The sequence below is a fragment of the Ochotona curzoniae genome, unplaced genomic scaffold (assembly GCF_017591425.1).
Source record: "Ochotona curzoniae isolate NIBS_2020 unplaced genomic scaffold, NIBS_Ocur_1.0 contig_3037, whole genome shotgun sequence".
NCBI lineage: Eukaryota > Metazoa > Chordata > Mammalia > Lagomorpha > Ochotonidae > Ochotona > Ochotona curzoniae.
Window position 1 is genome coordinate 7323903 of NW_024465699.1, and position 27956 is coordinate 7351858.

A 27956-nucleotide genomic window follows, 5' to 3' on the forward strand; every position below is an offset into this window, starting at 1 on the left:
TGTCCCCTGTGGACACTGACATCCCATACTGCAGCACAGGCTCGAGTTCTAGCTGCCCTGCTTCCAATCCAGCTCCCGGCTAACGTATTTAGGAATACAAGGGAAGATGGACCAGGTACTTGGGCACCTGACACACACGGGAGACCTAGTGTGACCCAGCCCTGCTGGTTGTGAACGTACTGGGAGTGAACCAGTGGATGGAAGATCTCTTCCTCTGTGTCACCCAGCCTTTCAAGTAAATACAACTTAAAAAAAACAAAAACAAACAAACAAAAAACTCCACAGACAATAAAAAATATTAAAATAAAGTACTAACACGTCTGAATCTTGAAAACAACCTGTTAAGTGAAAGTGAGTCACAAGAGCCAACATAGCGTAGGATTCTCTATGTGAGAATCTTCAATGTAAGAATGTGTATTTACACAAGGATGGAGACGAGATGAGTGCTTGCCTGGGATCAAGGAAATGGGAAGTGACTCCTAACAGGATGGAGTTTCTTCTGGAGGTGACAAAGATATTATAAAATTAGGTAAGAGTGCTGGTTGCACAACTCTCAGAATGTACTAGAACCTTTAATCTGTACAGTTTAAAAGAGGTTAGCTAGCATTGCAGTGCAGCATGTTAAGCATAGCCATTTGCTATGCAATACTGCATCACAATACTGGCATCGTGGCTATGTCTCTTTCTCGCTTAAACTCAGCCAGAAGACTGAGGAGCAATGGCTGCTTCCCTTCTAATCTACCTTCCCGCTAGCTGCTGGAAAAGGCAGTAGATGACAAACCCTGCCACCCATCTGAGAGAAAAGGATGGAATTCCTGGCTCTTGCTTTAAGCCTGGCCTAGCTCTGGTTCTTGAAGTCATTTGGGGAATGGACCAGTGGATTAGAAGAGTGCTTTCTGTCTCTCTCCTCTCTCTGTCACATTGCCTCTCAAATAAATAAAAAATCAACCTTTAAAGACCAGGGGAAAGTTCATGGTATATGAATCCTAACTGAATACAGCTCTTAGTGTAACAGGTACATCAGACTGAGACACAGATGCCTTAAGAGGCCCACCTATCCGGTCTGAGCCGGCCACCACTGCATCACAAATGGCTTCATACACAATAAGGTCCATCTTACCTCCTCCAAATAAATATTGTCAAGATCGTAGGGCGTTCTGACAGATTCAACCATCCAGCTCTCGGGTGTGTTCAGATTCAGCGTGAACAGCGGTGACTGTGGCATATCCAGAAACTTCGCTATTGGACCTTTAGCAAAGCTCTTGTCTGAGGTGAAGGCAATCTCTGGTTCTAAGACGTAACGGTAGAAGCTGCAATCAAAAGGGATGTGTCAGAGGAGCTTCTGTGTGACCGTGGTCCTGGCGCTTACCAGCAGCCACAGCGAAAAACAAATGACTGTTTCAACAACCCAGATATCCAGGACTCCCCTTCCGTTCCCCAAAACATCTTTCAACCTGATCATGTGTCCTGTGGTTATTGTGGGACCAATAACAGAAGGGCTAGAACTGAGGGGAGACCACTGCCTCACATGGGTAGCAGCTGTCAGGGTCACGTGCCCCAAAAAGTTCCTGGGGAACTCTCATCCCATCAGGGAGAAGTCATTATTCTCTTAAAAAACCAAGACCACTGGGCATGGTGCAGTAGTCTAGTGGCCAAAGTCCTTGTCTTGCATGCGCTGGGAGCCCGTATCGGCACTGGTTTGTATCTCAGAGGCCCTACTTCCAACCCAGTTCCCTGCTTGTGGCCTGGGAAAGCAGTCGAGGACGGCCCAAAGCCGTCCTCACCCACATGGGAGACCTAGAAGAAGCTCTTGGCTCCTGGCTTTGGATCAGCTCACCTCCGGCCACTGTGGCCACTTGGGGAGTGAATCGGGATGGAGAATTTTCCTCTCTGTCTCTCTTCCTCTGTATATCTGACTTTCCAATAAAAATAAATAAATATTGGGGGGAAAACCCACAAAGACAGGTTCTTGGGCCCAGGCTAAAAACCCCGCGGGTGATCTGTGCAAACACTGCACCTATGAGGAGAAGGGAGGGGGAGCTGGGAACCCTCAGACATTAGCAAACACTTGCAGAAGGTGGCATGGTAAGGAAATGCCCACTGCAACAAGCGTGACATGCCCAATGTTGAGCCTTTTTATGTTTCCCTAGGTGGCTACTCCGAAACTCCTCACACCATAAAGCCATCCTCCCTTTGAAGACACGAACCCGGGAGCTTAAGCCACATTGCTCTAATCCGTGTATTCCAATTTGAAAGGACTCTGGAGATGAAAAGTACAAAGATAGGCAGCCTGGGGTGAAGGCCCCCAAATGCTCCTGTGGCCGTAAAATGTTTTCAGAAGAAAAAAGAAAAAAAATGGGGAAACCGAACTTGTACTAAATGATCTCTTCAAACTTGATGTCTACCTATGAACCCACTTGATCTTCAAGTATCAGCTTTTGGATTCAGAATTGTTTTTTCTTAAAAGGTAAACAGCGCTTTACCTTTTCAAAGGCATGTCGGAGAGTTTAGACTGGCAGTTCATAAACACTCTTAGATTCATGTTTACCAGCTGTACCAAAACCTAAAAGGACAAACCAGGTGGCAAAATAGTTACATTTTCTCTTCCAAAATTATGGCTTTACACTTAATTAAGGAAGAGCATTGCTTCAATTTAAAAAAGCATTAACAATTAGTACCATAAAGTATACACTGAAGAACTTTCTAGAAATCATTACTAGTCAAGGACTTCAATCATTTCTAATCAAGAGTTCTTTCAAGAGCTAGTGAAAAGCGTAATTTAAAGATAAGCCAATTTTGGCATGAAAAATGTGAAATCCATGCTTGTGAGTATGATGACTTGGTCAAAAACAAACCGCCATGAAGTAAGCAAGTGCAGATGGTTGATCCTCCCATACACACAGTTTCACGCACAGTTTCAGGAAAGCAACAGAAAATGGACATCTGTTTGCAAAAGACAATGTCAGGGCTCATCACCGCCACTCCCAAATAAAGTATCAGAACACTGAAAAAAGGCTAGGTGACTACACTTTAACAACAACATGTGTACACACACACACACACAAGCTTAAAAAAGCTCAACTGAAAGAACTGGCAAGCGCTTATGTTTTTGCCAGAGTTCTTTTTTATGAATTGAAATAGTACTGTCTTTTGCATACCTGAATGATAAGACACCACCCAAAAATGCCTCATAGCTACAGCACAGATCACCTTAATGCAGTTATTTTTGCTCTAGAGTGAGGATGTTACTGAGTTTTCAAAACCACGAGGCAGCCAGTGACACTGAGCCCAGTGTCCTTAGAGCCACTGTTGACGTATAGAGTGCCGAGCTGCCTGGGAGGCCCTGCCGAATCTCGGGGCTCGTAACGCCGCCAGAGACAATGCAGACCTCTGCGCAGCCATCCCTACCAGGAGCAGCGGGGTGAGCCTCTGCGCCTCTCGGGTGGCAGGGTCGATGACAGCCAGGACGTCGAAGTACGTTTCCCCTTCTGTGGGCCGCAGCTTGATCGCACTGTGGAGGACAGAGGGGCAAAAAAAAAAAAAAAGTAAGCGTGAGTGGCCCACGCCTTATCCACAGGATCCCATCAGGCCTTTTAGCACCTCAGAACATTCTAGATCTAGATCAGCTAGGGTGCAACGGTGGCCAGCTACATTGATTAGACATATCCCAAAGTCACCAAAACCCTAATAATGGGAGCTCACGTGAATGGCTTGAAAGATTTGGATGAGGACAGAAAAGCAGTTTGAAATTACATTCAGGCAATAACTGCTAAAAGCTCCTGACAGGTACTGAATATCATGCCGACTTTTATTCCTTGGCAAGAAGGGTGCAATCTTTAAAAAATGATAAAGGGAAAATAAGAGCATTCGAGAAAACCCACAAAACAGAAAGAGGAAATATCAAATATCATTATCCTAGTCCAATCACTTCACTGCAATTTTACATAATCTTTTTCAGATGATTCTACAAAAGGTAACTGCAGGCATAAAATAAAAGCAACTTTAAGCCAACTTTGTTCCTTTTTTACTACTTTAGTGGAAAGATACTCAAATATTTTTATGTGTTACACATTATTAGTAAGGAATATTTTATTAAGCAAGTGATTGTGCCACAGTTAACCTAAGCTATTCTTTCTTATTAGACATTTAGAAGACTTTTGGTCTGCAAGCAATTTGTATAACTAGCTTTCCTAGCTTTCTCTTTATCTGGAAATTTCTTCATAGAAAGAGAAAGAGAATATGAAGACATGAGATTATGGAACCACAGGATCTGAATACTTTTGTGGCTAATATGTATGTGGATCACATTTCCTGAAGAACTAAGCCAATTTACAAGCCAATGGAAATGTGCACCACGTTCTCAGCAGCATTACCGGTACGTATTTCATCTGTTCTTAGTAAAGTGGACACTGGCAGCTGCTTAGGCTTCTATCTGCTCATCTAAGCTGTCTGGGGGAGTGCACATTTACCAACATGCAATCCCCGATGGCAGGGGCTCAGCTTAATTCAAAAACAAATCACTGCTTCAACCAATCAATTTATGCTGGCTACAGAAATGACCAGACTAAAATCAAAAGCACTGGAGGCTCGGACGCATTCACCAAGGATAATGCTCACAGGAATCACCGAGGGAGATCTATGCTGATACAGTAACAGGGCCAAGGGCTGTCACTCCCCACAAGCTCCTAGGCTGTCCCCTGCTGCTGGGCTGCTCCTCACAGCTCAGAGCACTGCAAGATCTGGGGTATATGCACAGACAGCTCAGATCTTTCCATGAGGAACTTCTGATTTGAATGTAATCATTGCTCTTTTCACCAACACAACCCCATTAAGAATAACTCTATGCACAATGTAATTTTTACCCTGATAGTATCTGCAATTAGGGCACTTTAATCATTAAATACTTATGGAGTCTCGTGGAACAAGGATGTTCTTTTGCTCTGGTCTCACTAACTTGGCCATGAGGCAAGTCACTCAGGACATGCTTGTTGTGTAATTAATGAGTTACTTTCTTACAGCAGCTGGAGGGTGGCTGGGAAGGTTGCATGTGCTAATTCAGAAAGGGTCGGGCAGGAGCCACAGAAATGGCTGCCACTGGTGACCTGCCGAATCAGAAGACAGAGCAGTGCCAGCAGCAGGTCTGCATCCCAGCCTACAGACATCAAAGGGTCTGTACTCACAAACCATACTGCCACCAGGACTGGCTGTGACAAAGCCACCAAACCAACCCACACACCAGACCAAGCCCAGTGGGACACAACATGAGACACAAGCACACCTGCCAGACAAGGCAAGGGCTACCCATCATAACAGTGCGGGATCTCCCTAGAACCCAGCCAGGTCTAGGCACGAGGAAAAGGCCAAGCTGCGGGGCACGCCAAGGACCACTGTCTTGAATCCAAAAATGTTAACAGCATAAAAGATAAATGACTGAAAAGCAGGACAGAGGATATCTTCTAAAGACCAAGAAAGAAACAGAATTGTTGTAATCTGTGAACTGAACAAAACACACCTCAAAACAGCTGTAAGAGGTTCCTATTCAGACACTGGAAAAAGGTGAATTGCGTCGATGTGTAAACACTGTTGTCAGCTGGATTTCCCGTGGGCTGCATGGGAGGTGTGTGTCTTAGTCTTGAGACCTAGAGCAGGCTTAGGTCTACAGGGCATTATCAAATGGTGAAGAAGAGTGTGTGCTCAAATTCAAAGATGTAATGAACGCACACCCACATGTGTGCGACTGCACACAAATGTTATAAACAGCACAAATGTGCCAACAACTGATGGTCCAGAATAAAGACACCCATACCTGGGTGTTTTTTTTTTTTAACTTACAACTATTTCTGGGCTCGAAATTTCTGAATTAAAGACTCAAAAATAAGTCAATCAAGCATCTCAGCCATATGTTGGCACTGAAAAACTGGGCAAACGGAGACTTTAAGATGGACTATGTCAATCAGTGAATTCTTCAGCAACCTCATCATGCTTGGAGTGGCGAGACTGGCAGCAATCCATAACTGCTGAACTATCAAAACCACTTGAGCAAGACCCTCGGAGAATGCCCCAAATCAGGGACCTGGGATGGGTGGGAGACTGGGTGGGACTTCTACCTTAACATCCCCGTTTACCTCAGATACATGAAGGAAACAATATGGAAAGAATAGTCTTACCTACTTTCCTGTAGCCCTTGAACCTTTTTACCCTAATTAACTATGCAATGATTGTCAAACATATAATTAAAAAAAAGGAAAAAAAGTTTGCATAATGTCAAATTAAAATGTAAGGTTATTTCAATAAAACAAATCTTTGAATTGAATTATCAATTTTCCTAAACTTTCTAAAGTATGTTTGCACTTGAATTTTGCATATGAACATGAATGCATACATTAACATTAAATATTTTCCACTTCCACTGCATCGTATACACATTGTCTTACAGGAAAATAAAAACAAAAATACTGACACAAAGGCAAATCTAGCTTAATATTCAAGAACATACACAAATTCAACATTAATTCCCTTCCCTACCTGTGTTTGTCTTCAAAAAGCTGGTACTCAACTCGTGCTTCTCCTTTTGGCTGAGCTGACAGGAGTGCGTCCACCTTCATCACCAGATCACTTGCCCTGGAAGATGAGGGTTGGTCAAGGGGTAGCAGCTTTTCATCCTCACGCTGGCCAGTCTTCACTAGACCTGCCATCAGGCCCAGGGCGGCATGCCAGCGAGGCGCTAGCTCAGAGCTGACAGGCATGAGAAAAGTACTGAGTTTGTAAGTGCCTCGCTACACAACCACGTGTAAGTTCCTTCTTGGCACCTACCCTGCATGGCTCTTCCACTCACTGAGCTGGCCAAGCATGCAGCGCCCAATGCAGGGCTTGCCCATTATGGACTGTCACTAACATTTGCATTCTTCCTCACATAATTCAAATAAGTCCATTTCTTTACTTGAGAGGCAGAGAGAGCTGGAACTCATTACTTTCTATGATCACTGCAGCAATACTGTTGTAATTCAGAAAAACATGTAAATGGGAAATGAAGATTACAGATACTATTTAGAAACAAGCTCTGACATCGTGATCAATAATGCTATATTTTAGGATGTATACCCAAAGACAAAAGTAGGAGTATATTTCTTGGTAACCTACCTTTTCACTTAAAAGCATAAAAATTTTTTGTTTGTCAGTTAAGTACAGGGATGTATCAATACATTTAAATAACTGTGATATATTTCTGGGAACATCCACACAGACGTAAAAACCTTTATGTTGTTTCCCACCCCAATTTTATAACCCATACCGCAGTAAATAATTTAGAAAAGTATTTGTTTTCTCTACACCTTCCAAAGCTTCTTATCAATCAAGGAAGATTTTGAACCAAACCCTGAACCTGAATGAAACGCTCTAATCGGTTGAACAGACAACATCCCGAATAAGAATTCTGCAAGAGCACTTATGGGTATGATAAGCTATGCTGCAGTAAGTTAAGCTGCCACCTGTCACACTGGTATCCCAAATGAATGCCAATTGAAGGCCTGGCTGCTCCACTTCTGATCCAGCACCCTCCTATAGCACCTGGGGAAGATGGTCCAAGTGCTTGAACCCCACCACCCACTTGGGAGACACAATGGGGCGTTTCTGGCTCCTGGCTTTGACCCGGCTTAGTCCTAGCCACTACTGCCATTTGAGAAGTAAACTAGCAGATGGTTTGTCTCTTTTTTTTCTTAATTCTGTCTTTCTTTCTTCTTGGGTTTGTAAAGATGAATTTACTTATTTGAAAAGCAGAGTTACATAAAGATTTCTTCCAGCAGCTTAACCTGCAATGCCACAGCACTGGCTCCTGCTTTTAGTTTTTAAGAGTCAGGCATTTATTTGAAAGGCAGAGGGGCTGGCACTGCAGCACCATGGACAAACCTGTGCATCGGCATTTCAGATGTTAGTTTGATACCTGGCTGCTTCATTTCTGATTCAGCTCCCTGCTAATGTGCCTGGGAGAGCAGCATGCCCTTGCACTGAGCAGGGGAACCTGGAAGAAGATATAGTTTCCTAGCTCTAGCCTGGCACAACCCTGGCCATTGAAGCCATCTGAAGAGTGAACCAGTGGATAGAAGATCTCTTATTCTGTCTGTCTCTCTAACTCTGCTTTTCAAATAAATAAATAAATCTCTATTTTTTCATTTTATTTAGAAGATTTATTTATTTTTATTAGAAAGGCAGATTTTCAGAGAGAAGGAGAGGCAGAGACAAAGATCTTCTATACACCAGTTCATTCCCCAAGTGGCCGAAACAGCCGGAGCTGAGCTGATCCAAAGCCAGGAGCCAGTAGCCAGGAGCTGCTTCTGGGTCTCCCACGCAGGTGCAGGGTCCCAAGGCTTTGGGCCGTCCTCGACTGCTTTCCCAGGCCACAAGCAGGGAGCTGTATGGGAAGTGGAGAAGCTTGGACATGAACCAGCATAATATGGGATCTCAGTGAATACAAGATGAGGATTTAGCCAATGAAGTCATCATGCCAGGCCCAAATAAACCTTTTTAAAGTTTAAAAGAGAGAGAGAGAGAGAGAAATGGTCAATGTCCCAATAAAAAGATGCTTAACATCACCCTTCACTAAGGAAACACAAACCAAACCACACTGTGACATGACTTCATTCCCATTACAATGACCGGGGAGAACAAAAATGGGAATACATTGTTGATGGGAATGTAAAACAGGGCAGCCCATTCATTTGGCCTTTAACACAGAATCTAGGTGCATATAACTGATAGGCTCTAGTTACTCAGCAAGGATATAGACCATTCAAGTCCATTTCTTCCAGTAAGTCAAGTAAAATACAAAAGCTCATGAAAAACACTGAAGAAATTAACAAAATCAACAGCAAGCAAAAAAAAATCATCATCACCCTTTTAGAGGATGCAAGATAAACAACTCGGAATTTTGTTTTAGTAAGTCAAGAAAAGGAAACATTCACTTCCCCTTCCTGAGCGAACTTAAAGAACTAAACAATGAAGGAAATCTGTCTTTATGTAAGGATCCCATGTAATAAGTAAATTGGTCCTTCTCTTACGTATGAGTTTGAAATTTTCCAGGACCAATAGTTAAAAAAATTAATTAAAAATGGAGAGAAATAATTCAGTGCTTTCAATAGCAGCCACCTAAGCTAATTAGCTTGTTTCAGCAGCAACGTAAGCTAAACATTTCAAGAGCTAATATCATTACAGAATAAAGCTGGAAGCCAAAAGTCCTAGAACAGCAGCTGAATGTGACCATACACGATCACACCTTTGACCAATGAGGAAAGTCCAATTAACATGAATGTCAGGGCACGGACTAGTTAGCGTCCTCTACAGCAAGACTTACACATCTTCTTCTACTCGAAGATGCTGAATGTGAGACTTTATCTTCTGTCCTGAGGTTTTTAAGATGATATTTTCCAGAAGGTGGAAATCATCTTGATTAAAGAGTTCACTTTCTTCCAGCGGTCCAATGATCTGGGAGGAAAAGAGCAGATGGTTAGTGTGGACAGCATCTGCAGTCACTAGGTGCCAGCAGTCCTGGGTGGTCTATCCTACACCCCAAACCTCCCCCAAAGAACTGAGACAGGTACACGCCTCAATAAAACTAATTTAAAAAGAAAGCTCTACCTATCGCATAAGTAGAACATAGTTTTGTCCACTTGATGTCATTTTACCGTGGTAAACTGACATAATATAAACTAGCAATGTAGTTTTCATTCTCACTGAGTGTAAACAACAAAATCCCACCAACGTGGTTAAAGGTGAGACGGGTTTGTGTTCTGGAAGGTCCCACACTCTCACCACCTCCCCTGACAGCAGGACACAAACAGCAAGAAGGCTCCACACCGGGACTGGTGTGTCCAAAGCACACTTCCAGGGAAATAAAGGGGCAGAAATGTCCCCGACACTTGGCAAGCCCTAATCACCTTTGCAAACAGAGTGGCTCTGTTGGAAGAGTTTACTAGCTGCAGAGGAGAAGGCTGCAAACACTGCTCCCGGAACTAAGTGAAGCCAAGCGTGTGGCAGCTTGGCAGATCCTCACCCTTCCATTGCTGATCACTGCCCTCTGTCCCTTCTTCAGCTTCAGGACATCCCTGCAGTACACGGCATGAGACAAAATGAAATCCATTTTGGAAGACTCAAAGACCTCGTTAAAAAGACTGAAATCCATGCCCTAGGAAAGCAATCATTATTAAGGAAAAGTAGCTGTTATTAACAGACCATATGAACGAATAATCATAATGAACAAACCATAAAATGCTCTTTTAGTGGAAAGTAATTACAAATTTTCAGTCATCATGACATCTCAGCTCTCACAATTTAATCTTCCTCCATTACAAAACGGTTCATTTCTTATTTCCATTTTCTCTTGTGACATGTTCAAATGGCAGAGTCTTTCATGGTACCTTTATTCTGCATTTTATTTTTTTAAAACTACCAATCTACCTACCTACCTACCTGACAGGGAGAAACACTGGGGGAGCCCTATTTTCTGGCTGACTCCCCTTGGGCCCAGCTAAAGCCAGCCAAGGAATTCAACCCAGGCCTTGCCCCAGAGTGGCAGGGACACGAGTACGTGAGCTTTCATCACTGCCTCCCAGGCAGGTCATACACTAGCAGGAAGAGGGAGCAGGGACATGACTCAAATCCAGGTAACTCAAATATGGCCATCTCATTGTGGCTATAGCAAACACCCGAAGCTTTCCACATTCAAAATCTTGCTGAGTTCAAGTGGCTCCTGTTTTATTCTAACTGAAAGTTCAGAATTACACATAATCCTGTCAGTGACATTCAAATTAGAAAACATTCTCGGAATTACATCAGTGAACTTGCGCTTATACTGGAAAAACATCAAAAGCATGTAAACCTCTAAGCTGTAAGTGGCTTAAATTTCTAAATTATTCTCGAAACCAATTAAAATTACTTGTCTTTTAAAAAAAAGTGCATTAAATGCCTTTGTGTGTAAAACACAGAAAATTGTTGCCTTTTTGCCTCTAACTCGAAATGTAGGTAAGTTTGACATTAAAATGTGACACAATTATTTCTTGGAAAGAATCCTCTAAATTAAAAAACAACAAGCGAAATTCCTGAGACTCAGAAACCATCTTAAAATGCTGAAAGAGAAATATGCACCCGAGGGAGTGACTGTCTGTGTTAAGGAGGGTGGGGCTACCTTCTGGAACACACAGAGCCAGACGTACCCCGACTGAGAACTGCGTGATGTCTGCTCCGGTGGCCAGTGCCTCTGCGGTCTCCTGCTTGGCCATTTTGGTGATGAAGTTCTTGGCCACGTTGGAGCTCTGTGTCTGGAGGGCTGCCCAGATTGCTCTGGCGATCTGAGTGTCCTTGTGGCTTATTTCTGCACTGGGATTATTGATTATGCTTATCCTTACATTGTTACTGGATTTCTAGGTGGAAAATGAAAAGTTTCAAAACTTTAAAAGCAGTACTGGCATCAGTTACATTCTGTAAGCAGCAAATAACATCTCTTATAAGACTTTGGCTTCTGCATTCAGAATAAAACTCTAGAACTTCATTCAAGCCGTCAGAAAAACCTGTAAGAACTTAGTCCAGCCAATTTTTCTCCCAACTTCATTTCTTACCACCCTGGCAGATTATAGACCCTCCAAGTTCTCTCTGCAGTGTATTTATTTTATATTCATTCAGCACATGTCTTGCCTCACACTTTTATAAAAGTATTTATTTACTTTTACTGGAAGGGCACATTTACATAGAGAAAGATCTTCTGTCTGCTGGTTCACCCGTCAAGTTGCCACATCAGCAAGAGCTGAGCAAGTCTGAAGCCAGGAGCTTCACACAGGATCCCAAGACTTTGGGCCATCATCCATTGCTTTCCCAGGCCAAAAGCAAGGAGCTGAATGGGAAGTGGAGCCACTTTTCAGACTGCTTGAACCTTTCTTCACTCACATGCTTTTCCAGATTCCAGGTAGAAATGAAATCTCTCCTTGCACAAAGGCAGGACTCAACACAGGAGAAAGCATATGGAATCCATCAAACCAACAAAGAGGCTTTTATTAAGAATATGACAGTCCTTTAAAAATTTCATAGAAAAATGGAACAAAAAGATAAGCTTATTGGACCAGCCTCGTGGTACAGCAAGTTAAGTCACCATCTGGCAGCACTAGAATTTGTTGTCAGAGTTTGGGATTTGAGTCCCAGCTGTTCCACCAACAGTCCAGTTCCCTACTAAAATGCCTGACAAGGCTGTGAGATGGCCTACAGACTGGAGATCCTGCCAACCACATGGGATGAAGGTAAGGAACGCCATGAAACAAGCGCATCCTCAAAGGGAAGATCACTTCAAAGAGACTGTCATATGCATCGTAACCTCGTCCTCTGGCCCCACCTGGGACATCAAGAATGTAGGGGCAGAATGACAAAGTTGTTCTTGTCCCCGTCCTCCTCAAGCCCATCTCTTCCACACAAGCTGAAAAACCTCTGAAGACACAACAATCTTTTCCCTGAATACGAAGAAAGCAGGATTCCCATTGCACACCAGAACAACTACAGCAGCACAGCTGTCCTGAAGGAGACACAGAATGCAGCGTAGATACTTGCCTGATGTTTGATAGCATCGTGCAGCAATCGCCTCCCAGAAGCGCTATCAAAATCCCCAACAATCCAGAAAGTCACTGGCCGAATGAAAGACTCATCTGTAGAAAAATAAACACAGCAAACTGAGCTAGAGGATAAACATACTTTGTCTGTTTCAATGGTATTGTTAAACTAAGTTAGTTTTTGCAAACCATGCAAATAAATCAATAAGGACAATGACAAGTTTAATAAAGATCCAAGGTAAAAATAGTGAAAACTTCTCTAAGGATAGGAAAAATGGGACAGTGTTCCAAGTGGCTTAATTAGAGACTAGAAACATGCACCAATTAGTCCTTCTAATCTAGGTATATACCTGCAAGTACAAAGAGTTCTGAAAATGTGGGTAACATATGATAGTCCTTAATCATGCTAATTTGTAACTTTCTGCAAAGTTAATTCTTGGCAAGCAATTATACAAAAGGATTAGGCACTGATGGAGTCAACTGGTTACCCACAGGTTCCAGAAGCCTCACAATTAAGAGTCAGGGAATTCCGAGTAATAGTGATCCCCAAAGCCACATAAAGTGATGAAGAAAAAGAACAGAACATTCTGAAGTTTTAAGTTACCATAGATTTCCTTGGAGGACATTCCTGGACAGGGTAAAGAGTAAAAGAAAAGAAAGTGTCATTTCTGTAATTAATGCCCACTAAGCAAGTTAAAAGTTTAAATTATGACTAACATGATGTATGCATCTGTCTGCTCCCTGGTTTTCTCAGTGTTACCACATGACTCCAGGGCCCCTTGGAAATAATTATCTCTGAGGAACCAGATGAAGGAATTCCTGGTTCCTGTACCCAAAAACCAGATGTCCTTTCTGGGAGATCACAGCTAGGACCCACACAGGTGGCTTCCCTGACAGCTCGCAGGCCTTTGAAAGTCCAACACACAGCAGAATCGGTCTGCACCTGACAAGGCATCATCTCACAGCATCTTAGTCCAACAGTGTAACCCCAGATAACATCAGCTTTAAAAATACACCAAGCTTTTTAGAACCAGGCGTATGTTATAAAACCGAGTATAATCTTAATATTGCCCCGATGAAGGAAGCCAAGTCATACTTTCAGCCCATTAGCCCAATCCTTTTTTTAAAAATATATATATATTTTATTAATTACACTGCATTATGTGTCAGTTTTATAGGCTCCCTGAGCCATTACCCCAATTCTAAATTATAAATGTCTCCCACATTGAATCATGACTGATTTTGTAGGTTGATTTAAATAACTAAAATAAATTTAACACAATATAAAGAGTTGACTTTTAAACAAACAGTACTTTCAAAGCACTACAAGAATAAAAGAAACTAAGGAATTTATTTCCCCAACAGATATAAACATATTCCCAAATATTAAAAACAGTTAATTCCAAGATAGGTCCCAAGTGGATTACCTTTCTTTGTTAGATAGTTCATACTGTTGGCTATTGCAGCAGTCTTTCCTTGGGAATCCAAGACAGTAAATCTAGCATAATCATCCACATAAAAATTATCTAAGGGAACAAAGTTGAAGTTGGTATATAATTAATACGCTACATTTCAGTCTAACGTGCTCAGCTGCTTAGCAGACTTAACCACAATCTAACATTTATAAAAATTGGTGAGTGGAGCTGGCATCATGGTACAGTGGGTGAAGCTGCCACTTATGATCCTGGCATCCCCTATCAGAATGCTGTTATGGGCCCCAGCCGCTTCTCTTCCAATCCAATTCCCTGCTAAAGTGCCTGGGAAAGCAGAAGATGCTGCAGCCACATACACTGGAAACCCAGAAGGCATCCCAGGCTCCTGGCTTCAGCCTGGCCCAGCTAAAGGAAGCCAATTGTTAGACGATCTCTCTCCCTCTTTCTGGCATTATGCCTTTCAAATAAATATTACTAAAAAAAAGTTAAATAAATTCTGTGATAACTGGAACATGAACCCTACTCCATTAGAACAGTATCCATAAAATGTAAGAAATGCATTTAATAAATATTAATTAAAATGATATTAATTAGAATTATATTAAAAATACATTAAAATTATATTAATAAAAAATTTTAAAGCACAGTTAATGAACAACATAGATCTCTCACACAGTGATGACCATACAATCCCATTCCTATCATTTTACAACTAAATAAAAAACCTCTTAAAAGGATCTTTAACTCATTCCTTCTCTCCTGGGATCACCCATGAGAGTCAATTTTCCCTTATTACACTGGAAGAGGAGAATGAAAGAGACAGAAAATATGAGAACTCTGTTTCTTTTTTTCCATGACTTTCACACTATTGTTTTCCAGTTTTTTTTTAACTTCTTAATTCAAAAGGCAAAGAAAGACAAAGATCTTTCATCTGCTGGCTCACTCCCCAAATGCCTGAAAGAGCCAGGAGTGAGAAGACTTACCTGGGTCTCCCATATGAGTGACCAAGAACCCAGGCACTGCCCTCAAGTGTTAGCAGGGGTTCCACTTTAGAGTGGAAGTATTCTAAACATAAGCTAGCTTAATTTGCTATACCACAACACCAGGTTACAAAATATTTTTTAAACTTAACAAAAATAAAAGGACTTCTTCACTTTTTTTCAGATGTCTATCTTTTCCAGTTAGGTTCCAAGGACAACACTCTAACCACTTCTGTTTAGATCACTTATGCTACAAATTCAGTTCCATCAAGTCATGCCCTTGCTCCAACCTACCCAGTAATTACTTCCTAGCTATAGAACAGCTTCTAGTGCAGGATAAGTGGTCCTCTGCCTGCAGCAATCTTCCCAACAGCAAGCATCACTGCACCCAACAACAGGTGCCACTCCTATCACTGTCTGCTAGGCACACTTGCCTACCATCCATCTCCGCATTTGTGCAGCTGCTTTATCCAAGTATCCTTTCACTCAACAGTGAGTCAGACAGACATACTCCATAACATGATATGGAGGAAATGAGACAGTATCATGGTCATAAAAAATGAGTGTCTTTCCAGGAGAATCCCAAATGGCTAAGGTCAGAGAAGCCTGGGCAGTGGTACTGTCACCACTTGGCCCCCAGGGTGCAAGCCTGCGACTCTGACAGCTGCACCAGGTCAGAGAACAAGCTTCACTGTCTCACAGCTCATTACTGCCACACTGGGGACCAGCATGCTCTTTACTCACACGTACAATCTGAAATGATGAACAGTAACAAAACCCTAGGACAAGGAGTAATAATATACCTTGCTTTGATTTATTAAGACTTCCAGCAAAAAGCTAACACCTAATTGTGAAGAAACATTTCTTTTTCAAACATAAGCATACATCCCCATTTACATTTTCATGTGTATGTTTATGTGTATACATAAAAACATAAAGCTATTTTTATTGGCTCAAAGAAATTAATTTTACATAAATTAGATAGAAATAGTATCATAAAATAACTATAAAGATATATGTCTATCCATAACACTCAACTACAACAAACAAACACACTTGGTTTCAAATTCCCCAGAGTGAGTCATGGACAAGTGACGACAGCTCCAGCTTATTTCTGGGAGTTTGTGGCAGTGAACTTGAGACTCAATGGTTTTAAGGGGGTGTCAGGAGTTAATGTTGCATTGCAGTAGTCTATGCTGTTACCTACAGTGCCAGAATCCCATGTAAGAGTGCCAGTCCAAGTCTTGGCTACTCCACTTCCAATCAAGCTCCCCGATAATATACTTGAGAAAGCAGCAGAGGCTGGCACAAGTGCTTAGTTCCCTGCCAGGTACACGGGAGATCCAGATGAAGCTCCCAGCACCAGTCCAGCTCAGCCCCAGATGACATAGCCTTTTAGGGATGAAACAGACAGAGTATCTTTGTCTTACTAATTTTGTCTATCCCTCTCTAATTCTGTCTTTCAACTAACTAACTAAATATATACATATACACATATGTATACACACACACACATATACATACATTTAAAATCTTTTTCCTGAGATTGATTCATTTTATTTGAAAGGTAGATTTATGGAGAGGAGAGACAGAAAGATCTTTCAACTGCTGGTTCACTCCCCAAGTGGCCACAATGGCTGGAGCTGAGTCAATCTGAAGCTAGGAAGCAGGAGCTTCTTCTGAGTCTCCCACATGGGTGCAAGGTCCCAAGGCTTTTGGCAATCCTTGACTGCTTTCCTAAGCCATAAGCATGGATCTGGATGGAAGAGGAGCAGCAGAAACACAAACTGGTGCATATATGGGATCCCAGTGCTTGAAGGTGAAAGATTAATCACTTGAGCCATTGTGCCAGGCCCCCCACATCTTATGAACTCAGGGGAAGCAAGTTTACAAGATTGTATCTTACTCTGGCATTACCTTCCGAACACTGCAATCTAACAAATGGCAACGATTTTGAAGTGCACACACACACACACATACTCACACACACAAAAACAAAACAAAACAAGAAAACAAAAACCAAACAACAACAACAACAAAGAACCAAAATTATTTCTGAAATGTTCCTTACTACTTGCTGTTAAGTCCAGATACACTCGCTCAGCCATCAAAATCCTGGAATTGATTCGAGGAACAACATTTGGCTGATTCATGAGATACTCCACCACATCTTGATCGTGGGGTAGTTCACCCTATAGGGGGAAAAAACCAGGAGACACTGAGAAGGCGTATTCAATAACAACTCATCAGAAACTAAAAACGCAACTTCTGCTCAATACCATCTTAGAACAGAAGTTTCCATGCTTGCAGGCCACTGTCATTACCAAGCACAGAACTGATTGCTTAGGAAAAAAAAAATTGCTTATTTATTTGAAAAACAGAGCTATAGAGACATTTTCCATCTACTGGTTCATTCTACAAATGGCTACAATAAACACGACCGGATCAGGCCAAACCCTGGAGCCCGGAGCTTCAAGATCCCTCATGTGGGTGCAGTGGCCCAAGCACTTGAGCCATCCTCTGCTGCTATATTCTAATGTGTTAGCAGAGAAGTGGATGGGAAGTGAAGCAGCCAAGTCGCAAACTGGCACTCATATGGGATGCTGATACCACAGGTCGGTTTTACCTGCTGCACCACAGCATGGGCTCCTGACATTCACCATAAAGATGAGGGCGTGGAGGCAATGAGAGGACGGGTAACTGAAAGCCGTGAGCTAACACAGAGTGAACACGCATCCATCACAGATCCACTCCACACAGCAGCATGCTTCTCCAGAAGTGAACAAGCTCTTCAAAATTATGCAAGCCTCAACATAAGCGGCAATGCATCCTGTGCTGCTTTCTAATGGAGACAACCAACTCTTCTCTCCAACAATTCACAGATGGTATAATAAAAATCACTCCAGGCTTTCAAGTCAGAGTTACACTGAGAAAAGATGAACTCATTGAACATTCATTCTTTCCTTTCATGTAACTTATTATAACAATGGTTGTACTACTCTGGACAGCAGATCATGGTGCACATGGAGGACATGGTAGCTCACTGGAGCTTGCAGAAGACATCTGGTACCATAGCAGAGAATGGAAAACGGAACATATGGAAAACTACCCTAGCCAAATGATCACAGCAAATATTTGTGTGATTGGAGACTATAAGGTCGATGTGTCAGCCAATGGACAGTGGAAGGGTTTCCTCATCCACTGAGCAGCAAGACTGACAGCATTTCAAAACTATTGCATCTTCCTGGGCAGAACTACAGAACATGCACCACTGTGATCTGGGGTGATATCGGGTGGCCTTGCCCCATCCTCAGGGACTGGGATGGTGGGAGGCTAGGTACGGCCTGTCTCCTTATGTGACCCCCTCCGGCCAGAAATGGGAAGAAGATACAAAAAGCTTAAAAACAATGATCACACCCACTTTTCCCAAACCCTGGATCCTTCCCACCCTGATCAACTATGTAAACAACATCTACAAAACAAAAAAAGTTGTACTTCTAAAAGGTAATCTTTAGCCAACTGCCAATAACTATGGAACCCTGCAGGTAAGCACAAGATTTAGAATAAAAACAAATTTAAATTCATTTTCTTGAGAAAGATAGAACTGAATGAAATACACACATTCAAGCCTACGAAACTCCATCAGGTATTGTTTGAGCTATTTCTCCCATGACAAGATGAACCAATAACAGGCATATGAACCACCCACACAGCTCAAAAATATTCACAAAGGAACCATCAAAAGCACTTGAGAAAAAATCTCGGAGCATGCCCGACATCCGGTACCTTGGGTGGGTGGGAAACTGGGTGGGGCTTCTCCCTTAATATCTCCCTTTACCTCAGATACATGAAGGAAACAATATGGAAATTTTTTAAAAATCATAAAAAAAATTTCACAAAGAAGAGTTTCACGGTATGTGACTAACACATGAACTACATATACATTAACTTCCGTATATAAAAACAATGAGTCTTTCTAAAGTCAAAATTCCTTACCAATACAATGATCAGTGAAATTTACAATTCTTAAATGTTTCATCTTAAATCTAAAATCAATTATCTCAATTCTAAATACAGAAGTTTTATGATTATTTTCAAACTAATAGGACTTGCTAGGAATCTAACCAATAGTTAACGACAATAAAGAACAGTAATGCTAAAGTAATCTTACTGCTTACTACAAGAGGCTACAAAAACAAAGTATTCTCGTTCCAAACCAGCCTTGAGGGTCAGCGTTATGGCACAGCAGTCAGGCCCGTCTGCCAAACCGGCATCCCATACAGGTATCGCTTCAAGGTCTAGCTGCTCCGCGTCCAGTCCGGCTCCCTGCTAAGACGTCTGGGAAAGCAGTGCAAGAAGGCCCAAGTGCCTGTGCTTACTACTCACATAGGAGACCTGGAGCTCCTGGTTTTGGACTTGCCAAACCGTGGTCATTCTGGCTATTTGGGGAGTCAACCAGCAGTCATTAGATGCTTTTATCTCTCCCTCTTTCCTCCTCTCCCTTCTTCTCTATCTTTCAAATAGGTGTGTGTGTATGTATATATGTGTGTGTGTATGTGTGTGTGTGTGTTTCAAAACAACACGCTTGAAATGCCACTTACCAAGTACACAGCTCTTTGGAAGAAGTTTGTGGTCTCCAGGATTTTGTGCATGGTGATGGTCTCCAACTCATCAGGATCGAGGTGTTCTCTTTCAAGGGGCATCCCATTGAATAGGATGACAGGAAGTGGACCGACTCCAGTCTGCTCATAGTAGCTTCTTGCTTCCTAAAGCACAATGGAGCACAGAAACACCATGTATTTGCTCTTCATAAAACTAGTGAGACAAAATATAACTATACATGCTTGTTCCAGAGAAGAAAAATTAACTGAAGTAACGGTAAAGAAGAAATAACTAAATATATTTCTTTAAAAAAAAAAAAAGGTGTGGGGGAGAGGATACTGTGGCATATAATATAAAGCCTCCACTCGCAGTGCCAGAATTCTACATGGGTGCTGGTTCAAGGCCCAGCTGCTCCTCTTCCAATCCAGCTCCCTGCTAATTTGCCTGGAAAGCAGCAGGAGATGGCCCTAGTGCCTGGATCTTTGCACCCCTCGTGGAAACCCAGAAGCTCCTGGTTTCCGACTGATCCAGCTCCAGCAATTGCAGCCATCTGAGCAGTGAACCAGTGGATCAAAGACCTGTCTCTCTAGCTCTTTCTTCCTTTCTCTTTCTGTAACTCTGCCTTTGAAATAAACAAACAATCTCAAACAATAAAAAAAAAAAACAGCAAGAGAGAAAATCACTAATAAAGTTAATACATTTACTGGGCATATCTGACACTGAATTACTGAGTTTTTATTAGATGACAAAACCCCGAATATTAAGAAGCGGTGCATGTGTTGTATGTGTATTATCAGGTGTGTAGTTTAGGTTACCAAAATGGAGTTACATCTACTGTGGGTAGTCGTGTGCAGCAGAGCTTTCTCTAGTGATGGAAAACTTCAATCTGCGCTATCTAGCACAGTATCAAATAAAAACCATGTGGCAACGGAGCAAGTGGAATCAAGCTAGTAGAACTCAACAACTAAATATTTAATTCTAATTGATTTCACTTAAAAAGTTGCAGCTGGCTATCAGCGACAGTGCCCTTAGGCAGAAAAGCCTGAGCTGAAATATCTACACCCCTACCTCTAAGAGAGAAGCTGCACCTGTGCAAAATAAAGCAGGCTGGTGGGCAAACAGTGCCCCCAAACTGCTCCAACATACACAAATCCCAATCTTTTTCCTTCCAAATGACCAAAGCAGTTACTCAACAGGCAAATGGTGGGGTGATAAAATGGAGCTGGTCACTCTCCCTGACTATGAACATGGGCACTGTTCCTCAGATCAGCTTTCCAAATTCCAAAACCATTCTCACCACTTGCAATGTAAAGAATAGTGCTCTCAAAATTCTAGTTAAGAACCTAGCTATTTGAGGGCCCGGCGCAGTGGCGCAAGTGGTTAAGGTCCTCGCCTTGCACGCCCGGGATCCCATATGGGCACCGGTTCTAATCCTGGCAGCCCTGCTTCCCTTCCAGCTCCCTGCCTGTGGCCCAGGAAAGCAGTGGAGGATGGCCCAAAGCTTTGGGACCCTGCACCCGCGTGGGAGACCCGGAAGAGGCTCCTGGCTTCGGATTGGCATAGTATCGGCCATTGCACTCACTTGGGGAACAAATCATTGGATGGAAGATCTTCCTCTCTGTCTCTCCTCTCTGTATATCCGCCTTTCCAATAAATAAAAATAATAAAAATAAATCTTTAAAAAAAAAAGAACCTAGCCATTTAACTTTACTGAAAATTGTAGAACTGTTTATAATGACCGTTGTTTAAGATAGTAGAAGCAGAAAAAGATTGCAACTGGGCAACTAACACCAGTCACAGCCAGACCTCACCATGGTAACAAATGATCACACAGATTTAATTGAGACGGAATGAGACACAGCCGAAGAGGCCTAGAGGTTGGTCCCAGACACTTCCTTGCATCAATGGAAAAATTTTTGAAATCCCAACTACTTTACAAATGTTCTCAAAACACAATTTTAATATATTTGAAAATCTTCGCTCTGGCCCAATGAGCACAACGCAAAACAAAATGACAATAATCAGGGCCTAGTGCAATGGCTTCATTAACTAATCTTCCCCCTGAAAGCATTAGGATCCCACCTGCAGGCAAGTTTGTGTCCTGGCTGCCCTGCTTCCCATCCAGCACCCTGCTCGTGGCCTGGGAAAGCTGTCGAGGACGGCCCAATGCCTTGGGACCCTGCACCCGTGTGGGAGACCTGGAGGAAGCTCCTGGTTCCTGGCTTTAGACAGGTCCAGCTCTAGCCATTGGCCACTGGGGAGTGAAGCAGCAGATAGGAGATCTTTTTCTGTGTAAATCTGCCTTTCCAATAAAAATGAATAAATCTTTAAAAAGTGATCTGTTTTCCAAAGCTTTAGATGTTAAATGATGATACACTTTGTAAGCACAATAATCAACAAAAACAAAACAAAACAAGGAGAGTTAGGGACAGTAGACTGTTAGAAAAATCTCTTACCTTGCGACTTTGATCGTACGCAGAGTCAATTCCCAAAATGCTGTTCACTTCCACATACGGATATTTCTTCTCCAGGACACTGACCACGTGTTCCACTTTCACTTTTTCTCCAGTCCTCACTTTATTATAGATCTGAGTGAGGGGAAAACCAGATTTACTTTAAAATCGTTGTCAACATGTTCATTACCAAAGATTTTTGAATGTATGGGAAAACATGCCGATTTTTTGTAAAAATTAAGAAACATGTTAGCCAGTTCTTTTTTTTTTTTTTTTTCAGATATTTCATCAAGATATCCTCTCAAGAATTGACACTAATTTTCTGAAAATGATCTGAGCAGAGGGTGTTTGGCCTACAGGCTAAGACACCAACTAGGACTCACTGCATATTCGGAGCTCCAGCTTCCTGCTAATGCATAACAACGGGAGGGCAGCATATGACGGCTCCAGTGCTCGAGTCTCCGACCCCTCCCCTATGGAAGACCTGGATCCTGTCCCCAGTCCCCAGCTCTGGCCTCTGCCCAGTCCTGGGCTTTCCCTTTCTCACACAGATTAAAAAAAAAAAAATCCCAAATTAGGTCAAAACCATGTTAAGTCCCCAAAGCAAACACGCATTAAGAAAAACAGGACTACTTAAAATTCTTAAACTAAGAACAAAAATCCATGATATTCAGTGAGGGAAGGAGTCCTAAAGTATGTATGGCATAATCTCTTTTAAAAAAATAAAAGAAACTATTAAAAATAACAACGTGTGCATATGTATAGTTATATCCTAGAGAAGGATACCAGGCAACCCTTTAATGGTGTCCGCCTTTAATAAGCATTTACTTAGTTTTTCTCAGAGAGAGGATATATTACTTTCATAATAAAAACAGGAAAGAATGAAAGCTTACATAATAATCCCTTCCTTCATACACATATCTATGAGCGACAAGGTTTTTAAAGTCAAATTAACATACTGATTATTCCGAGTCACTGCTAACTAACGTCTTCCTTGTCTATTCTGGAGATCTTCCCAACAATTCATCAACCAAAGCCCTGTCACTTCCTTCACCCTCTGCTCCATCTCCACGGTGCAGTAGAGGATCTTTTGCCCTATCCTGTGGACATCCCTGCTGCCTAGCCCACAATGGTGTCCAGGACCGAGCAGCCCCTCTGCTGTCTGGCCCTCAGTCCTCTGTAGCAACCGCCCTAACCATTTGTCATCACCACCTCATTTGCAGCCAGGTTCCACTGACTCCCACTAGTCATGGGCTTGAAGGGCACAATTTCTCACTCCAAAAAAAAAAAATGCCTACTGCCACTCCCAGCTTGTGCTAATGGGGTGGGTGCGTGGACCGCTCTTGTCTCACCGTGTGCATGACCCCAGCTGCTTGTGCACATGCCCACACGTGCTGCGGCTCTCAGAGGATGGGGTGAGGTGTTACTACACACTGCACCCCTCATACCGCTACGCGGTCTGCCACGTAGTAGAAGGCCTTCAGGAAACATACTCTGAGAAATATGCAAATTCTAATAAAAAATGAATCAATCAATAACCAATCCCTAACCAGCAAGCATAATTAAAAAAAAAATCAGCAGACTAACATCACATCTAGGGGTAAAAATAGTAAAAATCAATACCTTTAGAAAGGGTCCTTAAAACGAAATAACTCTAAAGCAGAGTATACATAAAAACAGGAAGAAAAAAAAAACAATAAGACAAGAATTCTTTTTTGAACTTGAGCAAGTCACACACAAATCAGGGCATTTTAAAGTTGACAGTAAAAAAATGGGAAAAAAAATCATATCAAATCTTATAACTTGGATATTAAAAGAAGTTCTACAAAATATGACAGTTTCAAAAGAGGGGAGAAAAAAAAAGTAGACAATGTCTCATCTGCACAAAAGACCTTACTTACTGATCTCAAATCAATAAAAAACAGCCACGACTCAGCTGGAGGGCTCCATGGGGTTTGCTGAAACCCCAGCAACTGACCGTTAATACTAATGTGTCAATTTCAAGTAAAGTCAATCCTGAAATACAAAACACATTGAGGATCTATGCACAACTTCTACTTTTCCTTTTCACAGAAATAATGAGTCAGTCTGCTTACCACACACTACTTTTTAGAGTAAGTTAGAGTAAAAGAATGCTTTGCCATTGAGGACAACAACATACATGTGTCAGAGTTTGGAAGGCATGATACCGATCCACTTCTTGCACGACATAGTTATACGCTCTCAGAACAGCCACGCCGGCATCTTGCATCCCATCAACATCTTCAGAGTCATTAACCACAAAGATAAAACCAATTCTGGAGGGGGTGAGGAAAGAAGAAAAAGAAACTTCTCAAAGAACGCAACTGGTTACGAGGAATGGCAACCCCTACGGCAACCCCTGCTCAGTCGGAGGGAAACTCTGCTCCTGCAAGAAGCATCTTCCTCCAGCAAGGTCAGCAAAGGTCACCTCCGGTCAAACGGCAGGCGCACTAGGGCCCTCTGCACTTGTCCAGCAGCAATCAGCAAAGGGAAACCCACACCACCTGTCCAACAGCAGGCTCGCAAAGGCCCACTGCACTGGCCTAGCAACAGTGTGCACATCAAGAAAAGAATCCTCTACTGACACATACGGCACTGCTATCATTTGAAGTGGGAATTTTATCATATAGCTTTAAACAAAAATTGGCGAAAACAAAAATTCTCAGACTGTTAAACAGAAACAAGGGAATTTTGAGTCATCATATAAGCAACAAGAGAATCACAGGGGTAAGGAACAAAATATCTATCCTATGGTGAAACCTTACAATCAAGGTTAAAGTTTCTTAGAATCTAAAGTTTCAAACAAAGAAGCAAAACCCAGACATCACTTCTATGGACTGGTTGGAAAGTCTTTCAGAAAGCCCCGAGCCATCATCGTGCAGCAAAAGCAATTCACTAGAGACAGTCTTTCCAACAAATGGTGCCAGAACTGGACATGCACATGCAAAATAACCTATCTAAATACCCACCTTCTGCCCTTCGCAAAAAATTAACTCAAGTAGATAACAGACCTAGATGTGAAATACAACACTATAAAATTCCAAGAAGTTGCAACAGAGAAGAAAATGTAGGTGACCCTGGGTCTGTGAATGACACAGAGATCCCAAGGCCCAATCCATGGAAGGAAAAAAAAAAAACAGTGGGATTTGATTAATGTTAAAACTTCACATCTACAAAAACCATTGCTAATATGATGAGAAGACAAACCACAAACTGGCAGAAAATCTCTAAAGACAGCTATCTGAAGAAGGTCTAGTATCCCAACATTTTTCAACAGCTCCTAAAGCACCAAGGCAAGAACCAACCAATGAAACTAAAATATAGGCAACAGATCTCAACAGACACATCACCAAAAAAACCTAAAACAGATGCAAATAAACACATGAAAAGACTCTGAAGGATAGTACACCATCAAGGAATTACACGTGAAAACAGTAGCACATTGCTATGTATCGACCAAAACAGAAATAGGTACTCATAACACCAAACACTGGATAGGGTATCAAATCCTTGTTCCCACGCCTGCTGAGAATGCAAAATGGTACAGCCTTTTAGAAGATACTTTGGCAGCTTCTAGTGAAACTCAGCATGCACTTAGCTCACAATCTCATGTATATTTAAAAATTCACATACAGACTTTTGTACTATAGTTTCCCAAAATCAATGAATATATCAACTGAAGTATAACTTTAAAATTCTTTTTTTTTTAAATTTTTATTGGAAAGGCTGATATACAGAGAGGAAGATCTCCCCACCGATGATTCACTCCCCAAGTGAGTGCAACGGCCGATGCTATGCTGATCCGAAGCCAGAAGCCAGGAACTTCTTCCGGGTCTCCCACACGGGTGCAGGGTCCCAAAGCTTTGGGTCATCCTCGACTGCTTTCCCAGGCCACAGGGCAGGGAGCTGGATGGGAAGCGCAGCCGCCGGGATTAGAACCAGCGCCCATATGGGATCCCGGACATGCAAGGTGAGGACCTTAACCACTGTGCCATCGCACCGGGCCCTAAAATTAATTTTTTAAGAATTTATTCAGCAATTATCAATTTCTGTTTGCTCACAACAGCCACTGCTGGATCAGGCCAGAGCAAGGGGCCTGGCATTCTCTCACAGTCTCCCTCATGGATAGCAAGGACCCAAGTACTTGAGCCATCTCCTGCCACTTTCCAGACTGTGCCAGAGCAGGAAGCTTGATGGTGACTGGAGCTGGGCCACAAACCCAGGCACGTTGGTATGGGATGTGAGGGACCCTCTGCTGTCCTCACTACTGGGTCAGACACATGCCCCTTTATAATGGATGAATGGATACAAAGGAGAAAATAAACCACCAAGCAAAAAAAAAAAAAAGACATGACAAATCTTAAACACATATTTAGGTCAAAGAGGCCAATCTGGAAGGTTCTCTATCGCAGGATTCTGACTATGTGACTTTCTGGTTAAGGCAGCACTACGGAGCCAGTGACAAAGATCTGTGGTTGTCAGGAGTTTTGGGGGAAGGAAAGAAGGACAAACAGAAGGAGCAGAGAGGGTCTTTAAGATAGAGGATCTAGAATACTGATACTTAATAACATGATCCTTTTGTAAAACATTATCCTTTTGTCAAACTCCACACATATACAACTCAAGCAATGAATCCAACTATGGACCATGCAGCTCAGTCAAGTCATGTGCCAATATTAACTGATGGACAGGATTGTAACAATCCGAAGCCAGGAGCCAGGAGCTTCTTCCAGGTCTCCCACACGGGTACAGGGCCCCAAGGCCTTGGGTCATCCTCAACTGCTTTCCCAGACCATAAGCAGAGAGCTGGATGGGAAGCAGGGCTGCCAGGACTAGAACCGGCACCCATATGGGATCCGGGCACATGCAAAGCGAGGACTTTAAGCACTATGCTACCATGCTGGGCCCCCCGCCCCTTTTTAAGATTTATATATTTGAAACGAAGAATTACAAAAAGATAGGGAAACAGAGACCTGCCATCTGCTGATCACTCTAAATGGCCACCAAGGCCATGGCTGTGCGACATCTGCCACACTGGTGGCAGGAACCCAATCACTTGGGCCATCTTTCACTGCTTGTATGGGCACATTATCAAGCAGATGAATCGTAACTGAAGCAGCTAAGACTTGAACAGGTGCTCATACAGCCCATTCCAGCATGACTTTTGATTCCAGAATCCGTTACATGTATAACCTGGAAAGCAGGACAGCTCAAGACCTTAGGTCCCTGTCACTTATGTGTGAGACTAAAACCTGTGGCCTGGCCCAATCCTGACCACTGAATTAATTTGGCAGAGGGGAAGGGGTGTTCGAACCAGCAAGAGAAAAATCTATATCTCCTTCTCTGTGCTTCTGTTTCAAATAAAAATGTTTAAAGTTCACGCAAAATGTGCACTATAAAATTGAATGAATTTCAAAAACAAAGCAGATTTATCTTTTAGCTCCATCTTCCACAAACTTTTAGAGTGTCTTCATATGTGACTAGGTGGCAGTAAAGGGTCAGTTTGAAATGAAAATTATCCTTGTTTTTTAAAACCCTCTTATGTCTGTTGGCTGCTGGTAGGTTCCAGGCTGGGGCCATCTCCACGTCCAGAGCTCTGACTCCAGCCAGGGGCTTCTCCCTTTATCTCCTCATTTACTCCAGATATAGAAAAAGAAGTAGATGTGGAAAGAATAGTCTTACCCACTTTCCCATAGCTCTTGATCCTTGTGCCTAATTAACCATGTAAAGATTGTTAAAATAAAGAAAAATAAATAAATTGATTTAAAAACAATCCTCTTATGATGAAAACTGCACATGTATGCTATGGACAGAAGCAGCCTAAACAGTCTTATGAAAATAAACAAATGGGCCACAACCTAATTAGACTATCAGACTCTTATCATA

At 42.3% G+C, this 27956-nt stretch overlaps 1 protein-coding gene across 3 annotated transcripts in view; it reads right to left on the bottom strand.

The window, feature by feature from the left end:
* UGGT1 (UDP-glucose glycoprotein glucosyltransferase 1) overlaps nt 1-27956 on the bottom strand; it is an 89393-nt gene that overhangs the window by 20724 nt on the left and 40713 nt on the right. For 2 of the 3 annotated variants that reach the window (XM_040979147.1, XM_040979149.1), the window contains 14 exons: nt 24211-24346; nt 22053-22184; nt 19596-19760; nt 17066-17186; nt 14009-14107; nt 13186-13209; nt 12583-12677; nt 11205-11411; nt 10046-10177; nt 9347-9477; nt 6526-6621; nt 3409-3511; nt 2484-2563; nt 1121-1310 (listed from right to left, as the gene is read on the bottom strand). In XM_040979147.1, the coding sequence (XP_040835081.1) occupies nt 1121-1310; nt 2484-2563; nt 3409-3511; nt 6526-6621; nt 9347-9477; nt 10046-10177; nt 11205-11411; nt 12583-12677; nt 13186-13209; nt 14009-14107; nt 17066-17186; nt 19596-19760; nt 22053-22184; nt 24211-24346 (1711 nt within the window). The remainder of the gene's footprint in view (nt 1-1120; nt 1311-2483; nt 2564-3408; nt 3512-6525; nt 6622-9346; nt 9478-10045; nt 10178-11204; nt 11412-12582; nt 12678-13185; nt 13210-14008; nt 14108-17065; nt 17187-19595; nt 19761-22052; nt 22185-24210; nt 24347-27956) is intronic. The other variant, XM_040979148.1, reaches the window with a different exon arrangement.